The sequence below is a fragment of the Neopelma chrysocephalum genome, unplaced genomic scaffold (genome assembly GCF_003984885.1).
Source record: "Neopelma chrysocephalum unplaced genomic scaffold, ASM398488v2 Primary Assembly neopelma1_166, whole genome shotgun sequence".
Taxonomy (NCBI): domain Eukaryota; kingdom Metazoa; phylum Chordata; class Aves; order Passeriformes; family Pipridae; genus Neopelma; species Neopelma chrysocephalum.
The window spans coordinates 2,029,569-2,042,446 of NW_020897828.1; the positions used below are offsets into that span (position 1 = coordinate 2,029,569).

The window sequence follows — 12,878 nt, forward strand, 5'->3', positions numbered from 1 at the left end:
TTTTGGGCTGATCTTCTTCCCCCGGCAACTTTTGGGCTGATCTTCTTTCCCCCCGGCAACTCTTGGGTTGCTTCTTCGCCCGGTGCTTCCCGTCTGCCTCCTCCTCCTCGTCGGGCTCCTCCGCCGCCTCCCTTTGCGGAAGGAAAGCTTTCGCTCCTTCAACAGCAGTGATTTTGCTGGGTGGTTTTTTTTTTCTTATTTTTTTTTTTTTTAACTGTGGCTGGCGGCTTTTGGTTTTCCGTGTGTCTGTGTGTCTGTGTGTGCGTGTGTGTGGGTTTTTCGGAGCAGGTTGGCGGTGTCCATCCCGCTGGACGAGAGAAAAGCCATGTTTCCGAGAGCTGGCTTCCACCTGCTGCGGTTCAAATATTGTTAAGCAGCCGGTTCCTGCGGCCGAATTAGAGGAAGACTGTCTCAGATACTAAAAAAAAAAAAACAGAGAGAGAGAGAGAGAATTGGCAATGAGTGCCGAAGTTGTTGCAGACTGTTGGTTTGACTGCTGAGGAGGACGTGAGTGGGAGAGAGAGAGCGCTGTTGCACACACAAAACCACAGAGAGAACCCACAATTTAACCAACATCCCCAAACCCAAGTTTTCAGCTGTGGACCTTTTAGCCTCAGAGCCTGCGATCGGCTGCGACCTTTCTTTAAGCTGATGAAAGGCGTTACACCAAAGATAGAGGTTTGAAGCTTGAATGCAATGCCCTGAGCTTTTCTTTTTTCGCTTTTCTTTTTTTTTTTCCTTTTTTTTTGCGCAAGAATAATTGAGAGGTCATGACACGACTACTCTTAGAGAGACGCGAACCAAACTACTGAAGCTCATTTTCAAGGCTGCTTAAAAAAAAAAAAAAAAACTCGCAGAGAACATTAATGGATTCCTGTTGTGTTTAAATTCTCTACAGATTATATTGTAAATATTTTATGAAGTCCGGTATATGTGTGTGTGGTGCGTGTGTGGACGTGAATATATATATATACACAGTTGTAGCCAGCTGACCTTTGATCACAAAGTCTCGCTCTCGTACCGCCTTCTCTGAAGACAACCCCGAATTTCCCTCTCTAAAAGAGCCATTTTTTTGCCCGCGGAAGACGCCGGTGTGGTTTATTTTCTCTTGGGACTGTAGAGAAATCACCTGGAAGGAACTGATAGGCGGCTGACAGGGAAGCCCAGGCTTTGCGCGTGTTTCTTGTTACTTGGTCGCCTCCCTTCTTCTTCTTTTATTTTTCTTTTTTTTTTTTTTTTCCCCTCGGGAGTTTGGAATGAGCTTTCTCCCCGAGAACTTTTCGTGGCCCGGCCGCGGACTCGATGCTCGGTAAAGCCCCGCACGGACGCCCCTTGGGTTTATCGGATTAACGTGTTTGTTCCGCCGCGCCAGGAAGCCAAGAGTTAAGTCTCTATATCTCGGCAAAAAAAAAAAAAAAAAAAAAAAATTAACTTCGGGGACTGGCGTAGAAACGAGTTTCCCGCGGGTCCTCGGCCCCGCATCCGTTTATGTTGGTCCCCAGAGAGCGGCTCGCCGAAGAGTTACGCTCGCCTCGCCGTTCTGTAAGAACTCCGTGGAGGTCCCTCACTCAAAAGGCTTGTTGTGATGCGTATCCCCGTAGATACCAGCACCAGCCGCCGCTTCACGCCGCCCTCCACCACGCTGAGCCCGGGGAAGATGAGCGAGCCGCTGGCGCTGCCCGGCGCCGAGCACGGCGGGGCTTTGCCGGGGAAGCTGCGCGGCGCCGACCGCAGCATGGTGGAGGTCCTGGCCGACCACCCCGGGGAGCTGGTGCGCACCGACAGCCCCAACTTCCTCTGCTCCGTGCTGCCCACCCACTGGCGCTGCAACAAGACGCTGCCCATCGCCTTCAAGGTAGGTGCCGCCCGAGCCCCCCAAAAAACGCGCGGCGGGGGGTAGGGGTGGGGAGGGGAGGGATGGAGGGGTGGGGGGCAGCGTGTGAGTCCCGAGGATGGGGGGTACGGGGCGCTGGGAGCCGCGGCCGGGCGGGGACGGCTCGCTCCGGTGGTCTGGCTGTGGCTCCTTCCACCCTTTCTCTCATCCTTCCTTTCATCCTTCCTTCCACCTTTCCTTCCACATTTCCTTCCAGCTTTCCTTCCACCTTTCCTTCCACCTTTCCTTCCACCTTTCCTTCCAGCTTTCCTTCCAGCTTTCCTTCCATCCTTCCACCCATCCATCCCCTCTCTCCATCCTCCCTCTCCCGCCCGGGCTGCGGGCAGGAGCGAGCGCTGGCAGCTGAGGAATGCGATGGGCTGGGAAGGCTCTCTCTCTCTCCAGCCGCTGCCTGCCCGCTCTCCCCATTCATAACTCCGGCTCTGCTCAAGGGAGAGGGAAAAAAAAAAAAAGGGAAAAAAAAAAAAAAGTCAGAGCCGAGGAGTTTGGCTGCCCTGGGGACCAGATGCCGCAGCCCCGCTGCAGACGGATGCAGGCGGCTGGGAGCTGAAGGAGCCCCCGGAACTGAAGGAGCCCCGGGCTCGCCCAGAAGTCGCCCACGGCGGTGGCGGGTCCCTCTGCCCCCCACGGGGGACACCCGCCCTCCTCCGCGGGCCCCGCTCGGGAGGCGCCGCGTTTCCCCAGCCAGGGGCTCTTCAGGGGGGAAAAGAATATCAAAACAACCCACCAACAGTCCAAAACGCATATTTCCTTTTTTTCTTTTTCTTTTTTTTTTTTTTTTAATTGGCTGTTTTTAATAATAGTAAAAACCGAGGCCTAACCTTGGGCAGACCCTGCGGCCGCTCGGGGTTCTCCGGTTTCCAGAGTTCCTCGCTAAATCCAAGGAGAAAAGATGGGGAGGAGGGAAGGGGAGAGGGTATCCCGGCTCCCTCCTGTCACGGGCCGCCGGGACCCTGCCTAGCGGTGCCTCCCGGGTGCTCGTTGCGCTTTCCAGCCTTCCCGTTACCGGGGTTCGACTAAAATTATCCTCCCCTCGAAGTAAAATTATCCTCCCCTCGGAGTAAAATTATCCTCCCCTCGGTCACGCTCTTTTTTTTAACTCGGGTCTGTCGCTGACTTCTTGAACGCGCTGCTTTTCTTTGCTCCTGGTGCAGATATACGCTCCCGAGCAAGGAAAGGAAAAGGTAATTATTCTCGTTATCCTTTTATCCGAGACGGGAGCCGCACAGACACGCAGCTCCCGAGGAGCCCCGGGGTTAGATTTAGGATCGGGATTTGTCAGGTTCGCGCTTTCTTTTGCGGTCACTCCCAAACCCCGACCGCCTCGCTACAACTTTGTTTTTTTCAAGGCCACCAGACTCGAGTCTTTTCCGATGGGTTTTTGGGAGAGGAGAGACGAGGGAGAAGGGAATCAGCTTTGGGAAATCCCGCTGACGAGGCGGCTTCGGGGCAAAGTTTTATTATGTCTGGTCTTCTTGTTTTACGCAGATAGGAGTCTGAGGAAAAATGGGAGGAACTAATCGGCAGGGTCACTTCCTAAATTCCCACATTTAGATTAATTATTACACTGTTACCCACGCACTCGGCGGCTCCTGCTAATTACTCGGGAAGTTCAGCTCCTGGAAGGCAGTGAAAAGCCGCTCCGCCCCGCCGGGAAGGGAGATAAGAGGAGTCCCCGGTGTTCCTTTTTTTTCCTGGGGGATCCCTGTGGTCAAAGGCCACCGTGGAAGGTCCCCGCGGGGCCACGCGTGTCCCTGTCCCAGCCCCGAGCATCTCCCGGCGGGGACCGCGATGGAGAAGGGACAGGAGATGTGGCTCTTCCCGTTCCTGTCCGGCCGAACCGGCAGCGATTTTGGGGATTCTCCTCTGGAATGGGAGCTTTTGAAGGCAGGAACTGTCTGGTTATGTGGAAATTGTGGGAAGCAAAGCCGGGGGGTTCGAGAGATGTCCAACACCGCTCCCCCCACCCGCGGCCCCCACCGCGTTCGCCGGCAACTTCTCCAGGAGTTTGTAACACCGGGATAATTCAAATAACAAATCAAAACACCCCCCAAAAAACCGGGAAAAGGTTTCCTTATGAGCCCCTGGAATGGTGGGCTGGGAGGCACCTGCTCCTCGTCTTCACCTCTCCCCGAAATTCTCTCCCCGTGGATTGCCCAGAAATGAATCCTGGAATAATTTGCCACGTGTAAAAATCAGCTTGTTGGGTTCATACGAAATACTGAATATTCGCAAAGGCGTTTTTTAAAAGTCGTGGGGTGGTTTTTTTTTCAGATGATTTGGGCCAGGAACTAAAAAATTCGGGTCAGGTGCTTCCTTAGCATCTGACAACAAAGCGCTGAGTTTTATCAAGTGTTTGTTAACAACCATTGCATGAACAAAAATAGAGAGATGGAGAGTTTTCTCTTCACGTTTCCTTAGAAAAATTCATTTGTGGTGTTTGATCAGGAGACTGTTTCAAAGCAAAATTAAAATTTCCAGGCTTTTTTTTTTTTTTCCTAAATTAAAGAATGATTCTAAGAAACTTAAAAATTATTATATAATAGCTAACAAGTTGCTATAGAAATTCAATGTCCAACTGCTGTTAAGAAAGAATCTAAATCTTAATTTAAAAGGCCAATTTGTTTTGACTGATGCGGGAGAAGTAGGTAATTTAGATACCCGACAGACCTGCAATGCTGATACTCTTCTTGCTTCTCTGGAAACACATATTTTTAAGGGGTAAAGAGTGCAACAAAGTCCTTGATAACTCCAGTCAGCAAGTCTCAGCTTATCTGTTTAGTCTGTTTTCTAATGTAAATGTTTGTATTTCTGTTTCTATTGTCTGTGACTTTTAACTCCAATTTCTTTTCTGGGCCGTGTCAGCTTTATACTTGTTTCTGATTTTTTTTTTCATCGAGGTGAGATTTGGAAACGGAGCTTTAAAATATTTGCTCTGTAAGAGCCAACTGCTCCCGGATTCACAAAAATCTTTTGTGAACCCTTAAAAATCCCCGAATGCATTTCCTTAAATGAACGTGCAAACATTTGCATCGCGGGGAAATGCCCTGATTTTTCCCCTTTTTGGCCTTTCTCGTGTCTGGAATACAAGTGCTTGCATTAAGGTTTTTCAAGGTGTTTTTTTTAAGAACTGGGTGCCTTGGGTTGGAAGTTGATTGTGAGACTGTGCAAGGAGAAGATTCTGAGCTCAAGCATTTTGAGCAGGGACTAATTTAGGCCAAGATCAGGGAAATTTGGAACACTGAGCAGAGCACAGGCCCCAGGAACACGTCCTGGAACTCAGAGAACAAAAAACCCAACAGGCTGGGCCAGGGAGGAACGGGGAAGAGGAAGTTGAAATGGAGACGTAAAGAGGGAATTTTGACCCAGTGATCTGAAGTTTGCATGTGGAAGTGAAAATAAGGGTTATTGGTGACAAAAGGGAGAGCACAGAAGTGAGAAACTCGGCCTCCCGTGGAGGGAAAGGCTGGGAAATACCTGAGACTGGAGGCTTCTCCCAAATCTTGGGAAGTGGCTGTGGAATTAAAAAGCAGGGATTGATCAAGCAAAGGAGCTGCTGATCCCGTTTGGGAAGGACAAATGTGATTAGAAACCGAGAGAAATAAAACCAGGCCGTGACGAGCTTCAACCGATTCTGACTGCCTGGATATGAGCTAGAAAATTCTTAAGAGGAAGGAAAAATATCAAGCTGCAGCTCAGAGGGCACGATGAAGGGCTGCTTCCTCTTAGAATGTGCAAAAGAGGAATTAAAAACTAGCTGGATTTTTTTTATCTTTTTTTTTATTATTATTATTTGTGGTAAGAGTCGTGTAGACTTAATTGGGGGAACAGCAATGGGATGTAAAAACAAGATATAGGGGACCAAACCCAAGCTCTTATTTTTGCCAGAGTGAATGGAGAAACACCCCAAATATCCATTTGATTGTAGCAGGGTAAAACTGCTCAGAGGATTCCATCCTGCTCAAGAAATTGCAGTAAAAATCAAATTTTTCATGGTTTGATCAGTGTGAACAGTGTAGATACAAGTCAGAACATTTAAGATTAGAAATCTTTAGGTCTCTCAGGTCATTGCACCAAAAATGCAGTGAATCTCATGCTCCTAAATGTTTGTTTGATGCTGGCACCAAGAAGCTCCAGGTAAAGCCTTTGGCTGAGCCAGGGCAGATTTCCTTAGTTCAGGTCGTGATTTCCACCCATCAGGTGAGGCCTGAAGTCAATTATTTGCTTTTAAAGGGGAAAAAAAGAAGTTGTTCATTAATTTGAGATTAAACACCTGATTGAGGCCCGATTTTCCATGGATTTATCCAGAATTTATGCTGGGGCAGCTCTGTTAAGAGCTGCTGCTGTAAACGAGACCGGCAGCAGGTCCTGTTCATGGGATTTATGGACTGAAAATTACAGATGTATGTTTTGGAAAGCTGATTTCACGTATTTTTCATCTCAGAGTACACATCTCACTGGGTATTTCAGAGGCACATCAGTGCAAAACTTTCCAGTCCAGTTGTTAAGAAAAACAGGGTTTGAAACAGTGGGAAATCCACAACGAGGAGTAAAAAAGATGCACCTTATACATTATTATTGTGGTAATATCATAGATGCAATGATACATAAAACCAAAAATCAGTCTCTTAGGTCCTTCAGGAAATTCAGGAAACATGGGGAAGGACAGTGGGAAAGAGTTGGGAAGCATTTTGGTGCAGTAAGAGGTCAACAACCAGCACTAGTGATACCACTCAGCAGTGAACCCACACGTAACTTGTCTGCTCTAAGTTAAAACTCTATATCAAAATTGCAAAAAAAACATTTAATTTGATTAAAGAATAACAAAGTGGACAAGGTTTTGGGGAAGAAGAAGATTCCCATTGCAGCAAAGTAGGAATGGAAGCGATTCCTGTCTTCCCAAAAGAGCTTCTTAGACTTAGACTTCTTAGACTTCTTAGACTTCTTAGACTTCTCCACCCAGATTTTTTGCTGTTGCTGCTGCTTTTTCCTCGTTTTTTTTTTTCCCAGCTGAGGGGGTCTGCTCCTTGATTTTGCAGGTGGTGGCCTTGGGGGACGTTCCTGACGGGACGCTGGTGACGGTGATGGCCGGGAACGACGAGAACTACTCGGCGGAGCTGCGCAACGCCACGGCCGCCATGAAGAACCAGGTGGCGCGGTTCAACGACCTCCGCTTCGTGGGCAGGAGCGGGAGAGGTACCTCTTTGCTCTCAGCTGCACCCCCCCTGCTCGCCCGGTCGTGGCAAATTCCTGGGGTGGGCTCGCGGGGCCGCTTCCGAAGGGTGGTTTTCCTCGTTTCGCCGTCGCCCGTCCCCGGCGTCGCTTCGCGGTTTCGAATGGCGAAATCTCGGTTGGGAAAAAAAAAACCACCAAAAAAAAAATCAAAACCTCGCAGCAAGTGATGTTTTGACTCCAGGAGATGCCCCTGGTAGTTTAGAGCAGCGTGGTGTTACCCATGGTTAAGCTCAAGTGGAGTGTTTTGAGTTTAAAATGAGAATTTTCGGCTTGCGTGGGGACTTGTGATGGGGTTCCCCTTCTAGTTTCTGCAGCAGAGTGAGTCTCTCTCGATATTCCCTGCATAGTACAAATATTTCCTGCATAGATCTGAAAATTCTGCAGGCTCATCCTGACCTGCTGAAGGCACAGGGGATGTTTTCCAGCCTGTTTTCCCCTCAGGATGCACCAGTCCTGTTAGTTAATGTCTGCTGCAAAGCGGATGGGAGAGAGCAGACAGAACAGAGGGGTTTGATACCTGACTGGCTCTATCTCTGCCATAACCAGTATGTAAATAAAAAGGCCTTTGGAGCATCAATAACAAACAGGATTTGGACTTGACTTGGGCTGGGACTACTTAAAAATGTCTTCTGGAAGCTGCAAATAGAACCCGACGCGTGCAGCTCATGCCACCCGTGGGTGGGCAGGTGCACAGAGCTTGACCCAAAAAAAACCCCCAACATAAAGACCCTTTGCAGCTTCACCCCTTGGCTCCAAGCCATAATCTTAAACCCCATAAATTCCATGTTTGCTGTCCTATTAGTTTATTTTAAGTGATTCCCTTAATGGGAATTTGGGGAGGTTCAGTCAGACCCGCGGAAGAGAAGCCGGCGAGTTGTTGTTGCTCAGAGAGAGCTCAGAAGAAAGATCAGCCTCTCTCTCCCTTAAGGTCAGGGATGAAAAACCATCACATCTCCCGTGTGACTTCATGTGATGTTTACTTATGTCTGGCTTTAAGTAAAACTGGCAGGTTTTCGTGGTGTTCCAAACACTGTGGTGTTATTTCGGGACCATTCGCTGCCGTAACGCTCACGATTCCAAGTGACAGCGGCTGCTGCACTTCAGCAGGTTTCCTTTCAGAGCAACCTGTGTCTCTCAGAACCACATGGAATGCTCAGGGATTGCTGATCCCTTCTTACTGTTTTCCCTTCCCTCTCTCCCCGTGTGAGCACCCGACCCGGCGCCCGGTGTGCGGTTGCCCGCGTGGCCCTTCGGGAGAGTTACAAAGGTGACCCACTTCTGCTTTGCTCACTCCCCAAGTGTTTTGCTCCCCGTGGGAGATGGGTCAGGCTTCTTCAGACCGAGGAAGTGATGCTGATTATACACCACAGCCTTTATTTCCCTTTGAAGTGAAATGCATCTGGAGATCCCCTTCCAATGTAAATACGGTCGCAACGGTGGCAGAGCGTGGCCCTGCCGGAACATCGTGCAGGCAGTAAATACTTTACAGGAATAAAACATCAACCCAGCTCCTCTGCCTCTCCTGCAGCATTTTTAGCTGAGGATACAGAGGCAGATGTCTCTCAAATTGTGTTGTTTGGGCCGTCTTCAAATGCACTCGGTGGAAAACACCCGCAGCTGAGAATGTCGCTTCATAATGCTAGCAAAGAATAATAATAGGGTAATGCAGAGAAAATTATATCCATTTACTGAAAACATGAGGGATGCTGTAATGTCTGAAAGTATCAGTCATTAAACGTGTTCATTTGTTATATTAAAGGTACCACCTTTTCAGTAAATGGAATTTGCATTATGATTCAGAGATGACTGTTTAGAAGATTCAAATGAATAGCTGGCAGAGTGGCGGAGAAGCTAATAAAAACAAACCTGTAGTTCAGTTCCTGGCCATGGTAATGAAGCTAGAAATCATAACAGTGAACTGTGTGAGTCTCAAGGTCAAAATCCAGCAGCTGAGAGAAAACAGGCCCTATTCATGCAGCAAAGCCTGGCAGGGAGCATCGTGGAGCCCCTTCCCCTGCTGGGAGTGGTTGCCAGTAGCTGGTCACTCTCCCCCAGGACATAAACCTTGCCTGTGGTGTGATATCCAGGGGCTCAGGAGCCTTTAAGCAGTGGAGTGAGCTGGGAATGCTGCGTGGTATTAGTCAGGCTTGGAGGTTAAATCTCATCACCTGCACTGGCCGCCCATCTCTGGAGCAGTGACTAATGTATGCTTTTGTTTACTCCTGAACAGGGGATTGTTTTCCAAAGGTGGGGATTGTTTGCACTCATACGGGATTTCTGAGGTGCTGTTCTGTTGAATTTGTATAAAGCCTAAAGCAGAAGGTGGCTGCTTCAAAGGGCATTGCTTCCTTTGATACCTGGCTGGAGGAAAATTAACCCAAACTTTGTTTGCCGTGTAATATTTGAGCTCGAACAAGTTCAGCTGCCACCAGTGATAATGCGATGCCAGGAGCGTTGTGTGAGCAGTGGCTGAGAGTTCACGTTGGTTGTGGGCAGAGTGGAGGCTTCTGGTGTCCACCAGGTGATTTTAAATCCCTGGTGGAGTGCAAGGAATGGCTTGGAGTGGTGACAGTTCCTTCTTCATGGATATCAACCCCCAGCCCCGTTAAAATCCCATCAGAGCCAACCTCTCCCTCCCTTCTGAGCAGGAAACTCTCATTCTTGACACTTAATAACCAGTTTAAATTTCCTTCTGTGGGCCTTCAATGAAATCCAGCAAGGCAGCCTGTGTCAGACATTAAGACATCATCCACATTTTCCTCCTGGATGAGGGAGGGTCACAGCAAGCCCCCAAAAGCAGGGGGATTTATTTCTCCCAACCCATATTTGGCACCAGCCAAAACTTTAAAAGCCCCCAAACTGAGTTTCAGCATCGTTTCGTGTGGTTGCCCCGTGTTGCTCAGCCCATGTTGCTGTTTAGAATTAAATTTAAAATCACCTGGTGGAGAACAAGGAGTGGCTTGGAGTGGTGACAGTTCCCTCTTCATGGATATCACCCCACAGTCCCATGAAAATCCCATCAGAGCCAACAACTCCCTCCCTTCTGAGCAGGAAACTCTCATTCTTGACACTCTTAATAACCAGTTTAAATTTCCATCTGTGGGCCTTCAATCCAGCAAGGCAGCCTGTGTCAGACATTAAGACATCACCCACGTTTTCCTCCTGGATGTGGGAGGGTCACAGCAAGTCCCCCAGAGCAGGAGGATTTATTTCTCCCAACTCCTATTTGGCACCAGCCAAAACTTTAAAAGCCCCCAAACTGAGTTTCAGCATCGTTTTGTGTGGTTGCCCCGTGTTGCTCAGCCCATGTTGCTGTTTAGAATTAAATTTAAAATCACCTGGTGGAGAACAAGGAATGGCTTGGAGTGGTGACAGTTCCCTCTTCATGGATATCACCCCACAGTCCCATGAAAATCCCATCAGAGCCAACAGCTCCCTCCCTTCTGAGCAGGAAACTCTCATTCTTGACACTCTTAATAACCAGTTTAAATTTCCTTCTGTGGGCCTTCAATCCAGCAAGGCAGCCTGCATCAGACATTAAGACATCATCCATGTTTTTCTCCTGGATGTGGGAGGGTCACAGCAAGTCCCCCAGAGCAGGGGGATTTATTTCTCCCAACCCATATTTGGCACCAGCCAAAACTTAAAAGCCCCAAACTGAGTTTCAGCATCGTTTCAAGTGGTTGCCTCGTGTTTCTCAACCCGTTGTCGCTGTTTAGAATTAACAAAACCCAAAGCCCTTGATTTTTCCTGATCCCCAGAACGGGAGCTGAGATTGTCACAGGTCGCCCGAAACCTGGAGATGTTGTACAAAGGCAATTTGGCTCCTTTTCCTGAACAAAACAGATTTACACTGGGCTTGGCTGGGCTCCAGGGTGACTATTCCTCACCCTGTTTTGAGAATGCTACTGGGCAAACCTGCCTGTCTGGCTTGGAGGTGATCTCTGAAAGAAAAATGTCGTTTTTAAAGCTTGACCCAATCTCAGTCTCTCCCCCCACTTTTTCCTGATTACCTGGTTAAACCAAAATTAATCTCTATTTTTCGCCCTCCATTCATAAACACCCCAAGCTTCAAAATGCTGCTGCTGCTGCAACGTATCCTGTTTTCTTAGTGTACAATGAACTGGTTTAGGTTGCTGTGATGAAACACATCCCATGCAAAAAAAGCCTGACACCGTAGAAGTTCGCTGGGTAAAAAAATTAAAAATAAATAGTTATTTTGGAGAGGGAAAGCTCCATGGCTTGGTGAGCACGACATATTTTCCTCATGGAATCACTAATCCCGGTCACTATCTATGCTTTGCGGGGACGTAACATTCCAAAAACCCCAACAAATAAACATGTTTTCCAGCTGAAAATGATTATTAATAGGTTATCATAATAGTAGCTAATGGAGAGGTGCCTTGGCTTGCTGCAGGAGATCTCAATCTCGAGCTGAGACCTGGAGCTTTGTTTTTCAGTTTAAAAACTGACTCTTGGAAAGGGCTGGAAATTAAGGCTACCTATGTATTTCCTACTATCTCTCAGGATTAGAGCCATGAGTCAGTTTTGTGATGGTTTTCAGCCTCCACAGAGCCAGAGAAGGTGTAGCTGGAAGGAGAACACGAGGGAGGGACATTACCAAGCACAGTCAGAAGTTTCTGCCATCAGGACTCTTCCTTCTGGATATAATTTTCAGGGGAAAAAAAAAAAAAAACAACTATCAGTTTAAGCTGGAATCGCAAAAATACATAAACCCCAGAAACTACTGGCCTGGATTCCGAGCCCAATTATTTTTATTGGTCTTCTGAAGTCAGAATTTTGCTCCTTCTGTGCAGCAGCTTCGCTTCGCGGCCGCATTATTTGAGCGCCGGGTTGAAATTTGGGGTGGTTTTATTATTTTTTTTTTTTTTTGCTTGAACGCATTCAAAATCGTAAAAGTATGTGCAAAACAGAGGAGGATGCTATTCAGCAGGGTCGTAAAATCAGTATTAAGCAGGCATCCAGGTTCTGGTCCAAGCCTTTGGAATGTTTCAGGGGCCGTGGTATCGGATCCCGGAGTAACGACGAGTGGCGCTCGCCAGGAGGGGATAGAAACGGGAGAAATCCAAGGAAAATCAGCTGAGGAAAAAGAGGCAGCTGATAGAGTTCCAAAACAACCACTTGTTTTTAGGTTGGGTTGATAAGGATGTGGCATCAGCAGGGTGGTACAGACAGCGGGAGGGAGGATTGGCCACAGGGAGATGGGCAGTTCCTTTGGATGTTGGGAAGGAATTCTTGGCTGTGAGGGTGGTGAGGGTCTGGGATAGAATTCCCAGAGAAGCTGTGGCTGCCCCTGGATCCCTGGAAGTGCCCAAGGCCAGGTTGGACGGGACTTGGAGCAACTTGGGCTAGTGGAAGGTGTCCCTGCCCATGGCAGGAGATGGAACTGGATGATCTTTAAGGTCCATTCCAATCCAAACCATTCTGGGATTTTATGAAAGGAAGGGGCTGTGCCACTGACCCACACTGTTAGAGGGTCAATATTAATGACAGGGACTCTTCTCCCTCCAATCTGCTCTGAATGGTGAATTTTTCTCTAAAAGACAGAGCCCAGAAGTGATAATTTTATTTTTAAGTGACTTAGGGTTTTCTTAATTGCACCATTAATTTGAATCAAGATTTCTGTTTAATCCGAGTGGCCGTGGGAGAGTTCAGGTTCTGGTGCAGGGGAAGAATTGAGGGAGCAGGTTCTGATAATGGGGAAGGATTCAATGAACAGGTTCTGATA

General features: G+C 48.1%; 1 protein-coding gene across 1 annotated transcript in view; it reads left to right on the plus strand.

The window, feature by feature from the left end:
* Window positions 1-12,878, plus strand: part of RUNX1 (runt related transcription factor 1) — a 189,516-nt gene that overhangs the window by 102,885 nt on the left and 73,753 nt on the right. Inside the window, exons 3-4 of the mRNA XM_027701767.1 lie at window positions 1,602-1,855; window positions 6,934-7,090. Of these exons, the coding sequence (XP_027557568.1) occupies window positions 1,602-1,855; window positions 6,934-7,090 (411 nt within the window). The remainder of the gene's footprint in view (window positions 1-1,601; window positions 1,856-6,933; window positions 7,091-12,878) is intronic.